This window comes from Phacochoerus africanus, chromosome 5 (assembly GCF_016906955.1).
Source record: "Phacochoerus africanus isolate WHEZ1 chromosome 5, ROS_Pafr_v1, whole genome shotgun sequence".
Lineage (NCBI taxonomy): Eukaryota > Metazoa > Chordata > Mammalia > Artiodactyla > Suidae > Phacochoerus > Phacochoerus africanus.
In genome coordinates, this window is record NC_062548.1 from 49,924,442 (window position 1) to 49,949,803 (window position 25,362).

Below are 25,362 nucleotides of genomic sequence, written 5' to 3' on the forward strand. Positions count from 1 at the left end.
AACCCACTGAGCAAGGCCAGGGATCAAGCCCACAACTTCATGGTCCCTAGTCGGATTCGTTAACCACTGAGCCACGACGGGAACTCCCGATCCTGTTCTTTGAAGACTTGATTCATGGAATGCTTCTGTTAATTTGTGTGACGTGTTCAAATCTCTCTTGAACTCTAGGGCTTATTTAAGCAGAGAGATTATTTCATTTCTTCAAAATCCTTTTTAAAGTCTTAGTCTTGGAGTTCCTGGTGGCTCAATGGGTTAAGGATCTAGCATTGTCACTGCTGTGGCACAAGCCACTGCTGCAGTGTGGGTTTGATCTTTGGCCTGGGAACTTCTGCAGATACAACCAAAAAGGAAAAAAAAGTCTTAGGTTAAAACTCTACAAAGACTCCCAAGTTTTCTGCCTTGTATCTTAAAAATGCTGGCATACCTCCAGTTTGACCAATTTCTGATTCCAGCATATGGTTATACTAATGACCATTCAGTGAAGCTAAAACCTCAAAATTTACGGCTACTTCATGTCCTATTGGGAATTATCAACTAGAAATATTGGGAGTTCCTGCTGTGGCACAGTAGGTTAAGGATCTGGTGTTGTCTCTGAAGCAGCTTGGGTTGCTGCTGAGGCTGCAGGTGGGTTTGATCCCCCACCTGCTGCAGTAGGTTAAGGATCCAGTGCTCCTGCAGTTGTGACATAAGTCATGGCTTCAGCTTGGATTCAGTCCCTGGCCCAGGAACTTCCATGTGCTGTGGGTGCAGAAAAAATAAATACATAAATAAATAAAATGGCTCTTTCCTTAGAATTTTTAGCAGGAGATGGAACAGTACTTCACCTTTTAAAAATGCTCTGTCGATGACCAAATTTTTAAAGGGAACAGAGGGACTTTCTGAATTTCTGTCCCCACTCTGTTTCATTGTCACTTTACTCAGAAGTCCCTAAGAATTGTGAATTCATTTTAATCTCATCTTGCTGACAATAGTAAATATTAGGGAAATATTTGAACTTCAATTCACTTCTAACAAGGCAATAAGTTAAAGACTCAGAACTCTCAGTGACAGTCATCAGCCGAAAGTTTGTCAATAGTTCTTTTTATTTTCTACTTGACATTATAAAATATCAGACATTATCTACTCCAATAAACTGTTTTTCCTCAAGTTGCTTTTAAAGTCCACATGTAAAAAGTCTTCCTTGCTGCTCTTCTGCTCTAAGAAAGGTGGACCAATAGGGTTGTGAGTAGGTTGGCAGAAGGGTCTGTTTGGCAATCCAGCTTCTCAAATCAGACTTTAACCCCCAGGGAGAAGTGCATCTTGGTCCACTGGGATTCGTGAAGGGTGAGCCAAGTTCCAGACAGCCTTTCAGAATCAACTCCTTTTCTGGGAATTACCTTAAGCAAATAGGAAGGGATAGCAGATGCCTAGCATCAAAGTTGCCTGGTGCCTGCCCTTCAATAAAATTAAAACATAGGGCTGGGTCCAGGGAATACAAGGGTTTGGGGAGTTGGGACTTCAAGTTCAGCCATGTGAGATCATGTTAAGTCAGACCTTAAATATCCAGGGACACTTTCATTAAATAGGGAGCTATTTTAGATCTTGAGTAAGGCAATGATGGGCAAGAAGGAGTCATTTGGAAACACTGGCCTAACAGTAATTAGGAAAATTTAACTTGTGACAGGGGATGTTGATGTTAACTAAATATCGAGGTGCCTGTTGACTTTCCTAGTCTCTTGGTCCTGGGTCCTGGTTTATAAGGTATAAACAGAAGCGGTGGCCCTTAAAAATGTGTCAAAACATCCTCCAGTGTTCTCTTTCATGATGACCTTGAAGGGAACAAGTTCTAAACGATGAGGATAGAGGAAGACAGACTGACTCACATCTGATTTTATATGAGAAGTAAATCTGTTTTGGGGGGGGAGTTTCTTGTTATTGCACCATAGCTTAACAAACCCTTTTTCAATAATGAAGAAGAAAGAATTTGAATCAGGGAGTGATACTGCAGTCATGGGAGCCTGAGATGATAAAGGTACAGGCTAGACTAAAAATTCAGAGAATTCATGTGAATTATAAGAGGTATTTTAAATAGAACTTGGTAAGTCAAAAGGTCATTAATTCAGATAAATATTTATTGAGCACCTATTATTTGCAAGGCACTGTGTGATACAAAGACATGAAATCACGTTTCCAAGTGCTTACAATCTAGTTGAGGAGATAATAAGTGTATATAAATTATAAAACAAACCTTATGGAATAATGGTAAAGAGAACAGGCTTTGAAGGTATACCAGTATTGAAGACCTGCCTTCATCTTTTATTAGCTGTCACCTTGGGCAAGTTATTAAACCCCTCTAAACTTCTGTTTGCTCATCTGCAAAATGTGGGTAGTGAAAGTACCTACTTCAGAGGGTTGGTGAGAGAACCAAATAATCTACTACTTGCAAAACTCTCAGCTGAGTACTGACCCCATAATGAGTGCTCAATAAATGCGAGCTATTAGTGGTAGTAGTAGTAGTAGAGATCTAGAAGCTGGGACACAACAGAACAAGGTCAGTGCCCAAAAAATCTCCGAGAGAGAGGGACTAACAGCTATAAAAAATGAACTGTTCTGGAAAAAACAGTGAAGCTCTGACCTAGGTCTGCCTTTACCCTCCTGTTGCAGCCTCCAATTATTTAAAGTGCAGTGGTACCTGGGGCCTCGGACAGGAGGTGTGTCTGGGGATCACCTCCTAATGTTTATCCCTGTTGTTGACAAACCTCTGCAAAATATTGACTCTATTTAAAGTCACATCCTAATTTCTGGCATCCCACATCAGTTCGACAACACAGTGGGTAGGGAGCATTCATTCAAGCACTGTGGTAGCAGAGGCAGGAAAGGACAGTGGTAGCCAGAATAGGGAGGATGATCAGGTGATCAGGTGGGTTAAGACGGGGAAGACCTATCTTAAGTTTTCACAGAGGTCCCTGGACTCCAGCTTTAGCTCAACTCAGTCTATTCCCTGTTTGGCATAGCGTCGCTGATGTTGAATAACTGATGATTTAGAACTGAAAACTTTCCCACACACACTGCACTCAAAGGGCTTCTCCCCTGTGTGAACTCTCTGATGTCTTGTAAGCCGGCACCTCTGGCTAAAGGCTTTCCCACATTCACTGCATTCGTATGGCTTGTCTCCAGTGTGAATCTTCTGATGCTGAGTAAGTGATGAGCGGTCAAAGAAAGCTTTCCCGCACTCACTGCACTGATAGCGAGGCTCTCCAGCGTGGGCTTTCTGATGTCTGTTCAGAGATGAGACACCATAGAAGGCTTTCCCACACTCATTACATTCATAAGGCTTCCTGCCCGTATGGATTAGCTGATGTCGAGTAAGAATACTTTTCTGGCTGAAAGCTTTCCCACACTGATTACACTCATAAGGACTTTCTCCAGTATGAATTCTCTGGTGTCGAGTAAGGGATGAGCGGTCAAAGAAGGCTTTTCCACACTCGTTGCATTTAAAGGGCTTCTCTCCAGTATGAATTCGCTGATGTACAGTTAGGGATGAACGGTCAAAAAAGGCTTTCCCACAGGCATTGCACTCGTAGGGGCTCTCCCCAGTGTGGGACATTAGATGTCTACTGAGACTGCTCCTGTGACTGAAGGCTTTTCCACACTCGGGACAGTCATAGGGTTTCTCTCCAGTGTGAGTCCTCTGATGGCGGATAAGGGAGGAATGGTCGAAAAAGGTCTTCCCACAGTCTCTGCATTCCTGGTCCCTCTCTTTCGTGACAATTTTCTTGGGAGGGGTGGCCCCATGCCACAAGCTTTCCCCCTGGAAAAGGGATTTCTTGAAGGCTTCCACCACAGGGCTTTTCTTCTTTGTTCCCAAGCTACCCTCCAGTGCATGAACTTCGAGTTTAGGAGACACAGGATCTTTTCTTTCAAGCTTTCCCCTCAATGTTCCTTCTGATTTTTCTTCTTCTGAAGCACCCTGGATCTCAGGCTTGGTCTTCCAGTCTGGAATGGACAGAAAACACAGATACAGTTTCTTTCTTGGGCTAGGAAATGTTACAGCAGAAAGGAGAGACACTATGAAAAATCTAAAAAAGCAATGTACAGTCACAGCATTGCTTGCTCCCACAAACAGTCTTCCATTCTAGGGAGAAACCAGGACTTGGGACCGAAGCAGGGATAGTGGAAATCTCAGAAAAGAGGAGAATTTCCATCAGGAACTTGGCCAGATTAATTAGGAGAGTTGGCTAAGTCGAGGGGATGGTGAGGAACAAGAATAGCAAAGTGTGAATGGGCAATGTGACAGGTCTGAGAAAGTAAACATTTGGTGAATAAGGGTGAAAAATACTTTAAAGTGTACAGAACAAAAATGAAATCTGGTGGGTGATAGAATATAAGCAATGAAGCAGATCTGAATTTGAGAAAAAGGCGATACCCACAGCTCCCTCCCTCACACACCCAAATAACAACCACAAAACAAAACAAAACTCTGCCCTGCCTGGTTCATACTTAGTTACCTAGATAGACATTCTCTGCACATTCTTTCCCCTCAGATCCATGAAGCTCCTCTATCCAAGGCTCATCCCCTCTCTTCAACTGAAAAATTACATCAGGTCCAGGAACTGGAAGTCCTGCTCATGGGGAAAAAAAAACAAGCCAGGTAGTTATATGTGATGTAAACACACAATTCCAAAGCTAATACCAGCCTCTAAGAGAAAAAATGCAAAGGGCAAAAAGTGCACCCTAGAAATACAGAAGACAAAAGTAATGCAAGGAATGCAGTAACCTCTGAATGGAGGTGAAGACGGAGGTCCTAAAAAGGGACAAGTAGCATTTGGTCAGAGAACTGATAGAATCCATTTGAATTAATGTGTTTATTCTTTGTGATTAAGTGAATGGGATGCTCCTAGCTTTAGCAGTGGTAGGATGAGGGGAAGAGTCCTTACCTCAGGGAAGAGAAGAATGAAAGAAGATCACCTTGAATAGAATGTGTAATGAGGGTGCCCACTTTTGTTTGTTTACCCTTTAGTACAACTGTCTTTTAGTGGATCGTGTTCATTGCAGGAAAACTAGAGGCACGTACAAGTAGAGAGAAAAATCATCTTTCATACTTTGTATTATTATTTTTTCTTTTCATTCACTTTAATACTGAAAGGTACCTATAGAAACATTTTGTTAAGGAGTCCCCTTCACAGCTCAGTGGCTAATGAACCAGACTAGGATCCATGAGGATGTGGGTTCAATCCCTGGCCTCACTCAGTGGGTTAAGGATCCAAAGTTGCTGTGAGCTGTGGTGTAGGCCGACGGCTGCAACTCCTGTTTGACCTCTAGCCTGGGAACCTCTATATACTGCAGGTGTGGCCCTAAAAAGTGGAAAAAAAAAAAAAAGAGAGAGAGAAAGAAAAACATTTTGTCAAAAACTGGATGATGACAAATATATCTCAACATTTGAAAAAAATATATTGGAGCACATTATTTGGAAAATAACTAAGACTACCCCATCTAAAATCATTTCTAGGAGTTACCACTGTGGCTGTGGCACAGCAGAAATGAATCCGACCAGGAGCCATACATTTGAGGGTTTGATCCCTGGCCTCTCTCAGTGGGTTAAGGATCTGGCATTGCTGTGAGCTGTGGTGTAGGTTGCAGACATGGCTTGGACCTGGCATTGTTGTGGCTATGGCGTAGGCCTGCAGCTACAGCTCTGATTCGACCCCTAGCCTGGGAACCTCCATATGCTGCGGGTGCAGCCCTAAAACGCAAAACAAAACAAAAAAAACCCCAAAAATCATTTCTATTTGATTTATTTTGACATCTACAAGTACATCATTCCTAAATCCATCATGATTACCTATATATAAAATAACTGTCACTCCTGTCATTTTTACTTACAAACTATCATTTTGGGTAGAAAACTCTCAATTAAAAAAACCCAAAAAAACAAATAAGCGAAAATGCCAAATAACTGGATAATGAAATAATGCTGAATTTTAAACTTGATTTTTTCACATAATATATTTAAAATTATTTTAATTAGCACAGATCTACCTCACCATTTTAATGCCTACATGATATTATACTATAAGGAATAACATAATTTATTAAATTAATCTCTTGCTGACAGACATTTCAGACTTTTTTTTTTCTTTTTTTTTTTTAGTTTTGTCTTCTTAGGGATGCATCTGCGGCATATGGAGGTTCCCAGGCTAGGGGGTGAATTGGAGCTGCAGCTGCCAGTCTACACCACAGCCACAGCAACTCAGGATCTGAGCTACATTTGGGACCTACACCACAATTCACTGCAATGCCTGATCCTTAACCCACTGAGCCAGGCCAGGGATCGAACCTGGGTCCTCATGGATACTAGTCAGGTTCGTTAACCACTGAGTCACGATGGGAACTCCTGACTATTTTTAATGTTTTGTTTTGGCTTTTTTTTTTTTTTTTTGGTTGCACTTGCAGCATGTGAAAATTCCTGGACCAGGAATCAAACCTGTACCATGCAAGTGCCCTGAGCCACAGCAGTGCAAAGCTGGATCCTTAACCTACCAAGCCACCAGGGAAATCCTTAATGTTTGATTATTAACAAGCAATGGTATAATGAATATTTGTGTATACCATAGACTTCTATTTTATTACTTCCTTAGGACAAATTTCTAGAAGTGAATCTGTCCATTTTTGGTTACATTTAAAAAATAGATCACCTCCTAGAAATAGTCTTAAGGTTTAAACTTCCCTTGCAATGAGCCCTCCAACTTGGGAAAGAGAGGTACTTTCTTGTTGGGCCCAAGGACCATCTATCCAGTTGTATGCTGACTCTCTGTTGACACAATGACCACCTCCCCATGGTTTCCTGTCTCTGAACTTAGGAATTCACTCTCTTTTTTTTTTTTTTTTTTGAGCTAACTAATAACACTTTATTTTATCTTTTATTCTTTTTTTTTTTTTTGGCTGCCTCATGGCATATAGAGTTCCTGGGCCAGGGATCAGATCCAAATCACAGTTTTGATCTATGCCACAGCTGCCTCAACCCCAGATCCTTAACACACTGAGCCAGGCTAGAGATTGATTCTGTGTCCCATCCAGGGCTCCAGAGATGCCACAGGCCCCAATGCACCACAGTGGGAACTCCAGGAATTCAATTTCCCAATATTCCATCCTGCCAAAGCCTGTGACAAAGGCTCAACAGCCTCCCTTAATGTTCCATGAACATTCTATTCCATTTTCCATATTTGACCTATTTAAGCTAATTCAGGTGGTGTCATTTTGCTTTTGTTTGGTTGTTTGTTTTGTTTGTTTTGTGGCCGTGCCAGTGATATGCAGAAGTTCCCAGGCCAGGGATCGAACCCAAACCACAACAGCGACCTGTGCCAATGTGGCGGCAATGCTGAATCCTTAACCCACTATGCCACCAGGGAACTCCCTAGCTTGCTTTTCCTACCTACCTTGCATATGAAATCTGCAATGTGACTCCTTTTACTGCCACCTGTTGCTGATTTTAAGTCTACTATGAAGCTGCGCACACCCAGCCTCTTTTTTTTTTTTTTTGTCTTTTGTCTTTTTGTTGTTGTTGCTATTTCTTGGGCCGCTCCCACGGCATATGAAGGTTCCCAGGCTAGGGGTTGAATCGGAGCTGTAGCCACCGGCCTACGCCAGAGCCACAGCAACGCGGGATCCGAGCCGCGTCTGCAACCTACACCACAGCTCTCTGCAACGCCGGATCGTTAACCCACTGAGCAAGGGCAGGGACCGAACCCGCAACCTCATGGTTCCTAGTCGGATTCGTTAACCACTGCGCGCCACGACGGGAACGCCACACCCAGCCTCTTATTCTGGAAGCTTCTGAGAGGTTTTCCTTACTCACAGGAGCCCAACTTTACTTCTCAAAATTCCTCATATCAGTGGTGGCTCTTAAGTCTTTGGTAAGTGCCTTCTGTGGGCATCTTTTTAAGACTGTCCTTAAGATAAGTATTCAAAATCAAACACATCTCTAGTGACCTACTCTGAGGTACAACCTTATAATCTCATCCCCACACTACCCTCTTTTTAAAGGGGAACCCTTCTTTACGGCTCCTCTGCTTCTCCAAGGAGAAGTTCTTCCTCAACAAGATGACTCCTTGCAGCCCCCTTACTGCTCTGATGGAGCTAAGTTACTCTGAAGCTGGGGGAGGGTCTGGGCATGCGTAACAAGTCTCTCCTGCTTGCCCTGCTCCTGCTGGAGAGCAGCCCGTTGGGGGAGGCTCCCCTGCTTCACTCCTCCTGGCCCAGGGGAGTTGGGGCCAGGTTGCTGGGCCAAGTTACTGGGTAAGGGGGCCTGTGGTTGGCCAGCCTGCTTGCAGATGAGGGAGTAAGCCTGTCCCAGGCTGGGGTTTGGGATCAAGAAACCTACAGTCGCTATACGCCTGAGCCACATCCCCTGCCCTTCTGTCTCATCTTTCAGGGTCTTAGACTCAGGTGGGCAGAGAAGAGGTGTCAGTATACTAGGATCTCAACCCCACATCAACACGGTACAGCGTCAGAGTCTGCTCCTTGTGGGAAGCACTCCTTACCCAACGAGACAATGCTCTTATAGTTCTCCAGCATCACCTCTTTGTAGAGGTCCCTCTGAATAGGAATCAGATGCCTCCACTCTTCATCTGTGAAAACCACGGCAACGTCCTCGAATGTCACTGTGTCCTGGAAATACAATCACAAGCTCCCTTATTCATAACTCTTTTTTTTACACAGGGCGAACAAAACTGTCATAATGACAACAGCCTGGAGTTAAAGGAGGGAGTGGGAAAAAATGGTTTTGACAAAGTAGGGCTTTGAAGCATTTGGGGAAAGTGCCATAATCCCCCTGAAGCATGAAGTTCTTGGTTACGACCTCGCCACCTTCCTAGCCAAGCCTCTAAATAGCAAAGGCTCTTATTTCAGACATAGATAAAACTGACAAGAATAGAACACAGACCTCCAGTGTACCCTTCACACAGCTTCCCCGAAGGTTAGTTAACATTTTCCACACAGGCTTTATCTTTCTGTCTCTCTCAGTATATCCACATTTGCCTACCTTTTTCCTGAACTTCTCCAGAGCAATATGCAAACATGATGTCTCTTTACTCATAAATGTTTCAGTGTATATTCTATAAAAACAAGGATATTCTCTTGTATGATCAGTGTAATTGTAAAAATCAAGATAGCATTGATACTATATTATCTAATCTACAACCTTAGTAAAATTTCACCAATTATCTAATTGTCTTGGTGGTTTTTTCCTTTTTTTTTTTCTTTTTTAGGGCCGCACCCACAGCATATGGAGGTTCCCAGGTTAGGGGTCGAATTGGGGCTATAGCCACCAGCCTACACCACAGCCACAGCAAGGCCAGATCTGAGACCACAGCCCATGGCAATGCTGGATCCTTAACCCACTGAGCAAGGCCAGGGATGGAATTCACAACCTCATGATTACTAGTCAATTTGTTTCCACTAAGCGACAATGGGAACTCCGTCTTTGTGTTTTTACAAATCCTTCAAATAATGGTGTTGATTAGATCATATTTGTGCTCTCTCATTTCACTCTGATGTTCTGTGATTCTGTAAGGTCGCATCTTTATCCCCAACCCCTAAATTCCAGAGTGTCTGCAGAAATTCTAAGCCAGAGCATGGAATTCAAAACTCTCTGCCCTTGGGACAGAAGGGGGTAAGCCACGTCTCAACACAAAATTCTCTTCAGGACCCTTTCTAACTCACTGAGGTGCTTTACAGTATGTCACATTCCTCATCTAGCCCACACTCCCTGGACTATGGGAACCTCTTTTCAGGCCATATGTGGATTTATGAAAAGGAAGTGAGAATCAGAAACAGCCCGCTGTTCCCCAAACCTTCCCATCACAGCCGTATCATCAGTTTTTAGTCAGACTCACTCAGAGTGATGTCCACAGGGGCTGTGTGCCCGGTGACAAGGCTAGTGGGGTCCTATTCAAGAAAAGTCACTGAAAGATACCACAAGTCAGAGGGGAAGGAAACACTTCCTACAGAGTCCCCCCTCCACCAGCTTGGGTTTGATCAGAGAAGCTCCAATATAAAATGACAATCTGGAGACGAATGGAATATTTCAGAAACACAAAAGTCCACCTCACCTGGCATTTGGCAGTTGGGGACACAGCAGCCATTCCCTCCTGTGTGCTCTCCTTGCAGAGAAGAGCAGAGTCCTAATGAGGCAGAGGTGTGGGATGAGAAAGAAGGTATGAAAAAGATCAGTCTTGTTTGGCAGTTTTGTGACCCATGAAGTAAGAGATCTCCACATGCCAGTGAGTTATGTGCCCAGCCTCATTCTCAGTACCCTTCAAAACGGGAAGGCAAAGAAAACAAGGCCAAGAGCAGACCCATCCCATCCTAGAATGAGAGCAAAAGGCCAGGGACACTGCTATTCAGAACACAATATGGTGCTTGTTTGTGATTTTATTTACTTTATTTTTTGCCTTTTAGGGCCACGACCACGGCATATGGAAGTTCCCAGGCTAGAGGTCGAATTGGAGCTATAGCTGCCGGCCTACACCACAGCCACAGTAATGTGGAACCTGAGCTGCGCCTGCAACCTACACTACAGCTCATGACAACGCCAGATCCCCAACCCACTGAGCAAGGCCAGGATCGAACCTGCATCCTCATGGATACTAGTCAGATTCATTTCCATTGGGCCACAATAGGACCTCCCTTGTTTATGATTTTAGAGGCAAAGTTCTCTTCCTGGCTGTCAAAACATATTGAGGCTCATATTATCTTTATCAATTCACAATCATAAGTTCCTGTTGTGGCTCAGGAGGTTACAAAGCCAACCAGTATCCATGAGGACATGGATTTAATCCCTGGCCTTGCTCAGTGGTTTAAGAATCCAGCATTGTCATGAGCTATGGTGTAGGTCGCAGATGCAGCTCAGATCCTGCATGGCTGTAGCTGTGGCTGTGGCTGGCAGCTGCAGCTTTGATTCGTCCCCTGGTCTGGGAACCTCCATATGCCACCAGTGCGGCCCTAAAAAGCAAACAAAACAAAACCTGAAATTCAATTTTGCTTTGAATGATTTTTATTTATTTTTTATTTTTATTTTATTTATTTATTTATTTATTTATTTTGTCTTTTTGCCATTTTCTTGGGCCGCTCCTGCGGCATGTGGAGGTTCCCAGACTAGGGGTCTAATCGGAGCTGTTGCCACCAGCCTACACCAGAGCCACAGCAACACGGGATCCAACCCATTTGCGACCTACACCATAGCTCATGGCAACGCGGGATCCTTAACCCACTGAGCAAGGCCAGGAATCAAACCCAAAACCTCATGGTTCCCAGTCAGATTCGTTAACTACTGAGCCATGACAGAAACTCCTTAGAATGATTTTTAGACAAAAAGCATAAGAAATTTTATAAATGGCTATACAGAGAAGTTCTGTCAAGGGAATACCCATAGTCTCTTCCAAACAAGAAAGCCCCAATCACAGCAACACCTCATGCTGAAGGAGCAGTCCTTGGACAGCCACAGTTTTTTCGACATGACCCTGATTTTTAGACAAAAAGCATAAGAAATTTTATAAATGGCTATACAGAGAAGTTCTGTCAAGGGAATACCCATAGTCTCTTCCAAACAAAAATGCCCCAATCACAGCAACACCTCATGCTGAAGGAGCAGTCCTTGGGCAGCCACAGTTTGTTCGACAAGACCCTGCATCACACTCCTACACTACAGCTTAGTCACGTGGATTAAGCCACAGGTGGGCACTGCACAGGCTGACCAGTGGACTGACATGGGAAGACGACCTCCATCCTCAGGATCGTGAACTAAGAAATGTCAGAACAACTAATGTGTGAGCATATCGTGAGGGACAGAAGCAGCCACAAGGGTCAGGGGAGCCAATGTTACCCAGAAGCAGAACCCATGAGTATGTGGGAGGCACGAGGCAAAGAACAAGATATAACAGACTAAACACAGGCTTCACATTGGTGGTGAAGCACTAAAGCAAAGACCCAAGAATTCCTGGCCCTGAAGGCCCTCAGTTCACCTAGCATCACTCCAGACTACAATCTGCATGTTGACCAGCCTTATTCTTAGATTTCCATAAGACTCTAACCCCCTAGGTTTTGTGTGAATTTTTAAAAATCACTAAACTCCCTTTATTTAACTGAGTAAATCACAGCTTCTCAATCAAGAGTCTAAATACGACACAGTCAAATCGAGCATCTGGAGGGTTCATGAGTGGGGCATGAAGAGTGTGTGCTCCTGCGAAGGAGGAGGAAAAGGTGTGTCTGTGGCTCACTGATTACTGTTCTGCAGTCAAGGGATGTATTCACTGATCCTTGTTAGTCATCCATCCATCTATCCAACCAAATATTTATATCAAAGCAAAAAACTATATGACATGGTCCTTGCCTTCCAAAAGCTTACAGACTACCACATAGCACAAACAAGTAATCAAGTTAATTTTTTACTACCGGATGGATAACTGTTCTAAAGAGATGTGCACAAGAAAATATGAGAGCACATCAGAGGCTTGCCTAACCCAGGCTGGAGTGAGGGAGAAACACTGCAGGTTGCTTTGCAGAAGTGGAACTTGAGATAAGTTTTGATTTTGGGGAGGTAGTGGAACATTCTAGGCACAAAAAACTTCAGGTTTTCCCAAAATTAGGAGGAGGGTGTTCACAGGGAATGGATTAACAGCTATCATGAGTTTAGATGGAGCTGTCTGGGTTGGGGCAGTGCTGTGGGGAACAATGGTGTTGAAGAAGCAGGCAGAGACTAGCTGGATCAAGGAGAACTCTGCATGGTCCTAGTCCAACTGGTATGGGGATCACAGGATTTATGCATGGAAAGGTCATCACCAAATCTGTGTTTTAGAAAGATGAGTGCAATTTGTATCAAGGGCCTTAAGATGCATACTCTTTGACTCAGCAATTCCCTCTTAAGAGTTTTTCCTAAAGAAATAAGTGAGAACACATGCAAAGCTTTTTAATAATCATCATTAACACTAACCTTTATTGAGTACTATGTGAAGCAACCTCCTAAGTATCATCTCACTTATTCCTTACAATACAGAAAAATTTGAAATATCTATAGGATATTTCTATAGATTTGATTAAATAACTTATGGTCCAATCCATACATACAATGGAATACTGCAGATATTATCATGTTAATATGATAATAGCATTATCACACAAAAATATTATTTTATGATATAATATATTCATAACAGCTAGCATTTATTGAACTTTTGCTGCTTCCAGGTACTGTGCTAAGTACATTTTATAAGAATAGTTTAATTCCATTCTCATAAATCAATAAAATAGGTACTGTTTTACAGATCAGGAAATTCAGGCTTTGTAGGAGGCTGAGGCAGAATGTGAACCCAGGTCTGGCTAGAAGTTTTTAACCTCTATGCTATAATGATTTATTTCATGAAAAGATAACCACATAGATGACGGGTAGACTATGAAATCCAAAAACATTTCCAAGCAAGTAGGGAAACTTGAGGTATGACCAAAGTGGTATCACAAATTACTGGGGGAAAGTTCACTAGTGATCAACAGCAAACAACTTACATGTTCATCAACAGGATAAAATATGATTTTTATATGTGTGTGCATCTGGGAATATTATGCATTAAGATGAACTAGAGACTCATGTAATATAAATTTCAAAAATATAGTGAGCAAAAATAAAAATGTTATAGGAAGCTTATTGTGCAATAGTTTTGTAAAATTTAAAAAGTGACAGGAGTTCCCGTCGTGGCGCAGTGGTTAACGAATCCGACTAGGAACCATGAGGTTGCGGGTTCCGTCCCTGGCCTTGCTCAGTGGGTTACCGATCTGGCGTTGCCGTGAGCTGTGGTGTAGGTTGCAGATGCGGCTCGGATCCTGCGTTGCTGTGGCTCTGGCATAGGCCAGTGGCTACAGCTCCGATTGGACCCCTAGCCTGGGAACCTCCATATGCCGCAGGAGCGGCCCAAAGAAATAGCAAAAAGACAAAAAAGAAAAAAAAAGTGACAAATCATATCTATAAAAATCTGAGACAGTAAGCATCAAACTGAATACCTCTGGGAGGGGAGGGAAATAGGACTGGGGAGAGATAACTAGGAGATTTCAACTATGTAATGTTTTGTTTTGGGAAAAAAAAAAACTAAGGAAAAAAACAAATAAGTTCATATAATATTAAGTGAAGAATGAACTTTTTTTTTTTTTTTGCCTGTGCCCACAGCATGTGGTAGTTCCCAAGCCAGGGACTGAAGCCATGCCACAGCAGTAACCAGAGCCACAGCAGTGACAACACCAGATCCTTAACCAGCTCAGCCACCAGGGAACTCCAAGAATAAGCACTTTTAAAATTAAGTATTTGTGCATGCACACATGTGCAAAAAAAATTGGAAGAACATATGTTAAAATGTAAATGGAATTTGAATGATGGTGTTACAAATGATTTTTATTTCTTACAATTTCTCTTTTTGTTGTCTTTTTTGCCATTTCTTAGGCCGCTGCAGCGGCATATGGAGGTTCCCAGGCTAGGGGTCTAATAGGAGCTGTAGCCACCAGCCTATGCCAGAGCCACAGCAACGCAGGATCCGAGCCGCGTCTGCAACTTACACCACAGCTCACGGCAATGCCAGATCGTTAACCCACTGAGCAAGGGCAGGGATCGAACCCGCAACCTCATGGTTCAGTCGGATTCGTCAACCACTGCGCCACAACGGGAACTCCTCTTACAATTTCTTATATTGATTTTTTCTTTTTAACAAGAGTGTGTGTTGGCATTGGTGTACAGAGCAAAAAACAGAAAGAAAGGAAAGGTGGTATGCAAAAAGTTACAACAGATCTGAAACTGCCATTCTTAGGAATGTCTACTTGCAAGGTTGGCCTTGGGTGGTGCCTGGGAATTTTGATTTTAAGAGGGTTTCCTAATGGTTCACCCTTGTTTTTCTAGAATGGGCCACGATGTCTAAACTATTGTGCAAACACTATGGTTTATGCTGAAGTCTTGCTGTTCTGCTAGAAGGCCTGAAATTCTGGTATGTGTTAGGCAGAGGGTGCCTATGGGACCAGCCCTCACTAAAAAACTTGGGCTCTGAATCTAATGAGCTTCCTTGGGCTGATACTTCACACACGTTCTGCTGCACTTTTGTTGCCAGAAGAGGATGTGTCTGTGTGACCCCGTCGTGGCAGGAAGAGAGCAAAGGGAAGACTTCGCACAGATTTTTCCAGACTCCACCTATCTCTTCCTCTTATGATGTGGCTGTGTATCCCTGCAAGATTGCTGTCATCATCTTAGCCACGGGTACAACTACAGGCTGAGTCCTGAGTCCTAAAGAGAGGTGATCTTGAGCACCCTGACACAGGTGGCCACACTCTGGGTAGCTCTGGCGGAATGGGATTAGAGTAGTGGGTAGGCCAGTGAGGAGACTGCTACACTTATTTAAGAAATAATGGGAGTTCCCATTGTGGCTCAGTAGTAATAAACCTAACCAGTATCCATGAGGATTCGATCCCTGGCCCTTGTCAGTGGGTTAAGGATCTGGCATTACCATGAGCTGTGGTGTAGGTTGCAGACGTGGCTCGGATGGGATCTGGTGTGGCTGTGGCTTGGGAACTTCCATATGCCGCCACCCCCCTCCCCCAAAAAAAGAAATGATGAATTACTGAATGAAAGTAGTGGCAGCAGAAATGGAGAGAAGCCAATTACCACTGAGATATTAAGAATAGAAACAGACTGACTGGAAATGGAGGCTGAAGGTGACGGGAGAGGCAAGGATGACTGCCAGGGCACTGATCTGAGTAATGTGTGAATAATGGTACCATTCATGGAGATGAGGAATGGAAAAGTCATTTTGGAGGGAAAGCTAAGAAATACAGTTTTAGACATTGAGGATTTGAGCTGTTCTCACATCTTTGGATAGGAAAACATCAGATGACTCTGGCTCCCACTGGCCAAGTCATTAAAATTATTGCTACGGGAAGTCATTTGAATTCTGAAAAACCCATAGTTTCATACACAAAATAGAAAAATCTATATATTTTTAAAATGGTTATAATACAAAGAAGGCAGTGTTAAGTACTTTGGTTTTTTCTATTAATGGTATGACTATTCATAAGGTATATATGTATCCTTGAGATATACAGCTGTATCCACTCATATAAACATGAAAAAAGAAAGCGAGGAAAGAAGGATAAGCCAAGTAGACCCAGAAATAGGAACTCTGTACCCGAAACAAGAAGGACTAATCAGCAATGGGACCAGATAGAAAGAACAAGGGCTCCTCATAATGAACAAACCTCAGATTCTAAAGAGGCAAAGTAATGGTGCAGACTTCCTCCCTTAAGAGACGAGCTCTCCATCCATGAGGACATCGGTTTGATCCCTGGCCTTGCTCAGTGGGTTAAGGATCCGGCATTGCCGTGAGCTCTGGTGTAGGTCGCAGACTCGGCTCAGATCCAGCGTTGCTGTGGCTGTGGTGTAGGCCAGCAGCTACAGCTCTGATTCGACCCCTAGCCTGGGAACCTCTGCATGTCAAGGGTGTGTCCCCCCTCCAAAAAAAAGATGAGCCCTCCAGGTGTTCCTGCTGTGGTGCAGCAGGATTGGTGATGTCTCTGCAGCACCAGGACCCAGATTCGATCACCGACCCAGCACAGTGGGTCAAGGACATGGCATTGCCACAGCTGTGGTGTAGGTCAAAACTGTGGCTCGGATCTGATCCCTGGCCCAGGAACTCCATATGGCACAGGGCAGCCAAAAAAAGAAAAAAAGAAAAAAGAAAAAAAAAAAAAAGGAGATGAGCCCTCCAGCTGTCTTTATTAATTATAAGATACTAATAATGTAAAGGTAGGTTTCCAAAAGTGCCAAAAGACCAGATCAGTATTTATTTATCAGACAACTGGTTAACACTGGCAAAGCGAACTTTAAAAGAATATTACCCTTGAGGGTGAACACCGGTTTGCAAAAACTAAAATCTATGTGAAAGACGAAAATTCAAACAAACAAACAAAAACTAAAAACAAACAAACAAACAAACAAACAAACAAAAACCCTCACTGGAAAAACAAGATTGGTGTAACTGTAAAAAATGAATCTTAACCTGAGGAGACATTGGGGTTTGAAACTTGCCTGGAGGCAGAGTGATAAATGCACAAAAAGAAACAAATACATCTCATCAGTTGGCAACCTGAGCTTGCAGTTTGTGTTGACTAAGACACTATGTATTCTTATCCTTGTTGGTCTTTTAAGATTCCTCCATCCCCAGGAGGGTCTCAAAATATTACCCTTGGGTCCCCAGAGGATATTAAAATTAGTATTTAGAGATACAGGAGAGTGTAGGAGTACAGGCTCTGGCAGACTGCCTGAAATCAAAGTCCAGCACTGCCTCTTCCTATCTGTGTGACTCAAGGCGAAATTTTTAACCTCTCAGTTTGCCCATCTATAAGACTAATGAAATAATGAAAGTATGTATTTCATACGGTTATTGAAATGCTTAAACAGGGTAATACTTGTGAGGCATTTAGAATAATATGCTAAGTAAGTGTTAGCATTAGCTAAAAAGTCATGTTATAATCCCAGGAAAGTAGAAATAGTGAAAAAATAATTACACTGTGTTGTCCCTGTTTTAGGGTAGGTTTAAATGTAAGTTTAGCCATGATACTAGGATCAAAATATTTGTATATATTGTCTAAAGCATTAGAGCTTTTTGCCCAAATCAGCTGAACTACAGCTGAAATTGTAGTTGAATCTGCTCTATGTTTAAATGCTTAAAGACAGTTTTCAAAGTTTATTAGATTATGACTTTAATACATTGAGCATTAAACAAATTACACATGGAGGTGAGCAGCAACACTCCCTAGACATTAAACAGCCAGCCAATAATCCCAAGGCGCTCATCGCCCACGGGCTCTCTGCCAGGCTGACTTCATCCCCCACTAGGTTTAGACTCCACCAGCAGTCACTTCAGTAAGCTCTCTAGGGTACTCAAGACTCCTCAAATTCACAGGGAATCACTGGCAGCAAAGGGTCACCTCCACTTCTGTTTTCTCTCTCCCTATTCCTGGATCTTAGAGAATTTCTGGAGAAAATGCTCTTCCAATTCTTATTCTATATCTTCAAGTGCTTACCTGGAAGGCTTTTTACTATCTCCATCTTAGCTACACAGCTATTCCAAACCTCCAGGCTGCCATTCAATTTCAGCAGAACTCTTTTACGACATTGACGCTTTGCAAGCATGAGTTCCAGGACTGTGTAGTAGAAAGCATCCCAAGGCCTGGATAATTGACTGTGAAGCCTCTAGCAAGTTACTTAAGCTAACAGTTGACACTCTCCTCTCCCCAACTGTTTAGTACCTACTTCATAGAGCAGTTATAAATAGTAAATGAGACAATGAATGTAAAGCATATATCTTACAGTCTGTTCAATAAATGAAAGCCCCTTTCTTTTTTTTTTTTTTGCCTTTTTGTCTTTGTTGTTGTTGTTGTTGTTGCTATTTCTTGGGCCGCTCCCGCGGCATATGGAGGTTCCCAGGCTAGGGTTTTTTGAATCGGAGCTGTAGCCACCGGCCTACGCCAGAGCCACAGCAACGCGGGATCCGAGCCGCGTCTGCAACCTACACCACAGCTCTCTGCAACGCCGGATCGTTAACCCACTGAGCAAGGGCAGGGACCGAACCCGCAACCTCATGGTTCCTAGTCGGATTCGTTAACCACTGCGCCACGACGGGAACACCTCTTTCTTCTTTTTTATTAGGGCCATAGATGTGGCATATGGATGTTCCCAGGGCAGGGGTTGAATTGGAGCTGCAGCTGCTGGCCTATGCCACAGCCACAGCAATGCCAGATCCAAGCCATATCTGCAACCTACAATATAGCTCCTGGCAATGCTGGATCTTTAACCCACTGAGTGAGGCCAGGGATCAAATCTGCATCCTCATGGATGCTAGTCGGGTTCACTTCTGCTGAGCCACAATGGAACGCCAAAGCTCCTTTCCTTTCTACTGCCCAACATCAGACCATCTGTCTACCATTCAACCAATATTTCCAAGTACATGTTATATGCTAGGCAGGTGTGAAGTCAACAAAACAGAAACGTCTTGTTTCCAGCATTTTGCCTTAGTGTCCTACATCTGTGTTGAACTTACTTTCCCACTATTGTTTTCGCGCAGAATCTGCTCCCTGCATAACCCACTCTTTCCTTTTCCAGCATCTCCAATCTCTCCAGTAGCTTCTTCCATATCTTTAAACAGATACAATCTTCCTCAATGTGAAACTCTCTTCACTAAATCCCATGGCCTTCCTCTAGCAAAACTGTTCTCCTTTAGGTTCTCCTTTCATGATCAAACTTCCACATACCTCCTGACTCCATATCACCACATGTATCAATAATGTATCAAATACATTATTCTTCTCTTTCCACCTCTCACACACCTGAAATTGCTTGCTTGAAAAACTGCCAATGCATTTCTGAGCTGTTATTCTAATAGTCCTTCTCTCCTTATGTCTCTGCAGCTTTTGGTCTGGTTTGACAAGTTTATGTTTCTTGTAAACAGATATTGTAGCTGCTATGATACTACATTGGCCTTACTTGCTTCTACCACTAAGCCTGCATCTCTGTGACTCTTTTTTTTCCCAGTCTTGCCCTGGAAACATGGGTGCTGCCCAAGGCTCAGTCTGTGTACAGTGTTCTTCGTGCTATTCCACAGAAAGTCCATCCACACCTTGTGCTCCATTTTCTACCTCTACAAAAATGGTTCTCCAGTCTAGTCCCAATCCCTCTTCCTAACTCATCCTGCATTTCCAAATGACTAAGAATTTTTTTTTTTCTTTTTCAGCTGCACAGGTGGCATAAGGAAGTTCCCCAGCCAGGGATGGAATGTAAGTTGCAACTTTGACCTAGGCCACAGCTGCAGCAACGCTGGATTCTTAACCCACTATGCACCCAGCCCCTCCAGGCTGGGGATGGAACCCGTATTAGAAAAAACACTGGATCATTAACCCACTGCACCACAGCAGGAACTCCCCAAATGACTAAGAATTTTGAATAGGCATTCTGTCGGCATCTTAAAACCATTTTCCCCTACACAATCCCCAACATCAACTCCTAGTAACTGTACCAAAGTTTTATTCCTGTCACTCCCCATTCGGTCCTATACAATCCACCGTGTCTTATCCTGATCGTCTGTGCCCTGAGCCCCGACCCCAGTGTATTTTTCTCCACCACTGTCTTCCACTATTCCACGACACTTCACTCTTACAAAATCTTTTCCTTCTCAAATCTGCCTAATGTTTTGTTTCTTCTTTTATATATATATTTTTTTCACGTTAATTCCTATCTCCCCCATGAAGGCTCCCGGTCACTCGTGAGGAGGCCTAGGGTAGGGGGCTAAACCGGACAATCTGAGGCGCTTTCTGGGAAAGAGGGAGCAACTGAACTGAGTAGCACCCTGGATTTAGTGTCAATTCCACCCACGTTTATTAAGCACCCCTTATGGGAAGAAGGTGAGGGAGGAGCGGAAGAAGGCTCCAAACTTCCAACCTGAAAGCAGGGGTCTGACATATAGTGGGTGTACGCTGAAAGGCTACTGATAACAGTGCCCATACCCCACGAAACACACGCACACACAGGGATGGGGAGACAACTTTCCATCCACACCTGTCTGAGCGCAGACGCACGCACACACACACATACATCCTGCAGGCTGGCTCCGCCCGCGTCACGCGTCCTACTCCCTCAGCACCTCCCCCAAGTCCTCAACGTCCCCTTCTCTCAGCTGCTGCGCTCACTCGGCTCCTTGAAGACACACACCCGCAGCCCTCACCTCCGGCACAGAGTGCTGGGGACCCAGGAAGACGGCGCCTCTCAGGTCGGGAAACCAGTGCGCCTGCGCAGAGAGTTCTGACGTCTGCGCTCCCAACCAAGGCTCAGCCCCTGAGGACTCCATTTCCCAGAAGTCTCAGCGATGGCGCGCTTTAATATGACATCTAAAGATCTGCGCAAGCGTACCTTTCGAAGAAAAAGAGTTGGCGACGCAGAGAGAGTTCCGACCGGGCAGTAACCGCACCCAGGAGAATGGGCTCTTGTGGATACTTGGGAGGCTTAGTAGTCAGCTTGGAAGTACTGCCTAAGTGTGCTGTCATGTCCCTCCTATCCTACGATGGGAGAGCTGACCTAAGGAAATGTAGCTCTCTCAGCCTTGGGACTCGTCCCTACTCCTAGTTTTCACCCTCCGGAAAGATTGAGAACGACTTAGAATCTTTTGGCCCTCGGAAGGGGCTTCTTTCTGTTTCAGCTTGTTTGCTTTATGGAATTTGGTAATATTTGTGCAGGAGAGACGCAGAATTTGGTTCTGAGGACGGGACTGAGCCTGAGGCTGGATGTGTGCACATTTTTGTGCCGAAAGAAGAGCCCAGAATGGAGTTCCCGTCGTGGCACAGTGGTTAACGAATCCGACTAGGAACCATGAGGTTGTGGGTTCGATCCCTAACCTTGCTCAGTGGTTTAAGGATCCGGCGTTGCCATGAGCTGTGATGTAGGCTGCGGCTCGGATCCCGCGTGGCTGTGGCTGTGGCTGTGGCTGTGGCTGTGGCGTAGGCCGGCGGCTACAGCTCTGATTCAACCCCTAACCTGGGAGCCTAACCTGGGAAACGGCCCTAGAAAAGGCAAAAAGACTGATCAGGGGGTCCAACTCGACGCTTTCAGCGCACACAAATTGTCTTCTTTGGTGCTACTGGAAGGACCCTCCTTGGAGACATCGCAGGGATTCTAAACCGAGGCTACACGCCAGAATCACCTGAAGAGCTTTGACATATTGATGCCTGGGGCCCACTCTGAGGAATGAGTTTGAAGCGATCTGCAGGCGATCCTAATGTGCAGCTAAAACTGAAGAATCAGTGATCTATAGCTTCAGGGAAGATTTGAGATTACACAGAGAATGTGATAAAGTACTATTCCGGAACAAGTCAACACTTGCACTCAAAAAAACCTAAATTGCCTCCCACAGACAAGGTGCTGTTACAGCACAAATAAGACAGTTACTGCCCCAAGGAAAATCATGGTCCAGGGGAAAAGTCAGAATGTGAAATCTTTGCAACACAAATGAACAAGACAGAAGCTGCGTGGCCTTATATGACCTAGCATTGAGAATCAGTTGTGTCACTTTTGCTGTGTCACTCACTGTCTGTTGAAGCAGTCACAAGTTTGCCCAGATTCAAGGGGAGGGCATTATAGCTCACCTCTCAAAGGGATGGCATGTCAAAGAATAAGTAGCCTTAAAAAAAAAAAAAATCCTGCCATATAGGATTTTATTCTTCTTTCATGGGTGTTTCTCTACAAACAGGTGGAGGCAGGGGTGGAGTATAGTTTGCAATGTTCTCTTTCAAAGGACAGTTTTGCTGTGCTTTGCTGCTGTTCTGCTTGCCTGTGTTGCCTATGCTGCTGCCTTCTGAATTGCTGCAGGTTGCTTCTACCATCAATCCCTGCTCCTCCCAGGCCCCCTCTTGCAGTTCTAAGACCCCTCTTCTTGGACACCCCTTGACCTTATCTCTCTGAGCATTTCTTCTCTTTGCTGGTACTCTTTACCCAGATTTACATCTTTCCACACTCTTTTTCAAAAGAAAGTGTCATTCTTTTATACCATATGACCTTTTTAAGAGATGTTATCTTAGGGCGTTCCCTTGTGGCACAGTGGGTTAAAGACCCAGCATTGTCATTGCAACAGCTTGGGTCCCTACTGTGACTTGGGTTCAATCTCTAGCCAGGAAACTTCCACATGCCTCATGGGGGAGGGGGGGAAAGGTGTTATCATAGCAGAAGAGCATAGCCCTTTAGAGATGTGTTTTCAGTTTTATCACTCAGTCTGTGGGGAAAGGATGGTTTGTCTCCTAGCAAAGGGATTTGGCTACTTAGTAGTAATATTCTTTATTTTTTACTACAAGTTCTGTTTTCCTGAGGGGCATGCATATCACCAGAAGCTGGGTGGATGGGGTGGAAGAGAAATATTCAGGCACAATTTTACACTCACTATACCTGAAAAGCATTACTTCTTCTGATGCCTAGGTTTGATTCCACCTCAGATTGGCAATTTACTGCTGTGCTTTTGTTTCTTTTTCTCAAAATGGACACCATTGGGTCATCTTTAGTCCACCCTAAATGACTGTATATGCCTGAACCCTAATTGTGAACAGCTTCCTGTTTTTACTGTGGGGATCCTTACCCAGGTAAGTCAAAGGGTGGAGATGGTGGTGCTCTAACATCCTAGATTAGTTAAGGAAAATCTGTCTGCCAGAGTACACAGAGGACCTGAAATAATCTCTTTGCTTCAGTCCTGCCTTACAAAAGCACCAGCCATCTGTCACGTCTTTGTTTCTTCTAATTAGTTCTTAAAATTCCTTGAGTTCCTTAAAGTAAGCCATCTCTTTCAGGCTAATCTGGGTTAGAGATATGCTCTTGTTATTTGCTTTTCCTCTGGATAAACTGCAATTAATACTGTTCTTTAAAACCTGCTATCTCCCATTATCTTTTCTCTCCATTTTCTGTGATAATAGAATCTTAGCCAGACACAAGAATAAAGACTACATTTCCTGGTAGCTAGGTCTGGTTCTGTGTTCTGTGTGGGACTTCAGAGCCTCTTTAAGGAGACGGAACTCAAAAGCCTCTGGCCAAGACAGAAACTACCATACACTTATCGCCCCACCCATCTCATTGTAAAGCCCCTTCCCCCACCTTGAACAACCTGGCCTACTCCTTCCTGACTCCTACTAGTAAAGGTATGTGGCCCACTCCTCACCCTGCCCTTATAAGGGCAATATATGCCTCCAACCAACCAGCAAGTCTATTGAAAGACCCCATCCTCTCCAGCCAGTCAGCAGGTCAACAGGTGCATGGTAAGACCTCTCCTCTCTGTCCTTTATCTCTGGGCTATAAAAACAGACATGACCACGAGCTCTGGGTTGGCTCTCCCTGTTTATCAGGAAGTCATCCTGCTACACTAACAGCATCTCTTATCTCAATAAACTTGTCTTTCTCTTCACCTTGCTAGGCTAGAAAATTCTTTTTCTGACCTGTGTGCATGAACCAAGACATTCTGGTAAATAGGATGTAATTGGATCTGTTGTATAGCACCTTGTGACAACTTTCCTTAAAGGAGAGAATAAAAAGGCATGAACTACTGATACACATGACAACATGGTTGGATCTCAAAAACTTTATGCTGAGTGAAAGAAGCCACTCTCAGGTTATACTGTATAACCCTGTTTATATGACATTCTGGAAAAGGCAAACCTAGGGACAGAATACAGCAGTCATCACAAATGGTTTGGGTGGGAGAAGGGTTTGAGTACAAAGCAGCAGCAAAAGGGAATGTTGTGGGTAATGGGAAAAACCATCTGGCTGCTGGGGACTGGGGCTCCCACAGCAATTGGCACCAAATGGCAGAGTGCTCTGAGTTAGGGAGAAGATAAGCCTGTTAAGCTATTGATGAGCTCTGCTGGGTAACAAATGTGCATTGTTAACAAGGGCCTCTAGCTCAAGGTCTGTCCCAAAGGACTGAATTTAAGAGTGGGAAATTTCAGGCACTGTAGCAGGCCGGTGCTTACAGGAAAAGGTACCAGGGGCATGCAGTGCCTCTCAAGTTCATCTGAAGCAGTTCCATTTCTACCATGTTAGCCACCAATGAGCCACTCTTTTCTCATGCATCTGTACCTTCACCTTTTTGGTTCTAGAGCAAAGAAGAGAACAGAAACTCCTTTGCCAGTTATGGTTCCCAGGCAGCCCCCCTTCTCTACCTCCCTTGCTTTGGAGAAAAAGGGCTTACTGCCTCACTTGCTGTACCATCCTGGCCATCTGTGCCACCAGAAGTGCTGATAGAAAAGTGAAACCCACTGAAAGAGCAAGGAAGAAGAACGGCCTTTTTGTTCTGATTTAATAGGTTATTTGTCCTTGAATCCCTAAAGAGCGCCTACAAACCAACCTCTCAGTCCTCACAAGTGCCCTCTCTGGTTGGGTACTGCGTCCAGAGAATCGTTTTAATATCCAGACTGTTTCTCCATTTCTTTTAGATCCTAAATATTACTCATTTCCAGAGCAAGAGGGAGTCCAAAGCCCTCCCATCTTTGAGTGCACCATTCCCGTGAACTCAAAACCAGGGGCAGTGAGAAAGACGAAGAGGCAAAGGGCTAGCTGTAGAAGAGCAGCTGGTAGCTCGCAATGAGCCCTCAGGATCTCCTAGGCACTTGTTAAGAAATACACACGTCCGGAGAGGCTCATAGAAATCCTTATTTAGCAAACTCGGGTAGGCTCCAGGCTTCTCTTTTTTAACAAGTGCCCAGTGGCTTCTTTTGTTGAAGAGCCCCAAACCGAGCTGTAGGCCCGGCTACAAGAGCCACTCGCAATACGGGAGCTGCTTC

General features: G+C 44.0%; 1 protein-coding gene across 2 annotated transcripts; it reads right to left on the reverse strand.

Moving 5' to 3' along the window:
- Window positions 1–1,063: 1,063 nt before the first annotated feature.
- Window positions 1,064–20,834, reverse strand: LOC125127740 (zinc finger protein 2). 2 transcript variants are annotated; one of them, XM_047781224.1, is made up of 5 exons: window positions 20,778–20,834; window positions 10,089–10,160; window positions 8,520–8,646; window positions 4,488–4,601; window positions 1,064–3,975 (listed from the first exon to the last, which is right to left on the reverse strand). In XM_047781224.1, exons 2-5 carry the CDS (start codon window positions 10,119–10,121, stop codon window positions 2,969–2,971), a joined length of 1,281 nt encoding a protein of 426 aa, XP_047637180.1. In that variant the 5' UTR covers window positions 10,122–10,160; window positions 20,778–20,834; the 3' UTR covers window positions 1,064–2,968. The 2 variants fall into 2 exon arrangements, with proteins under 2 accessions (XP_047637180.1, XP_047637179.1); XM_047781223.1 differs by lacking the exon at window positions 20,778–20,834 and adding an exon at window positions 9,020–9,092 and having other exon boundaries at window positions 10,089–10,145.
- Window positions 20,835–25,362: the final 4,528 nt, after the last annotated feature.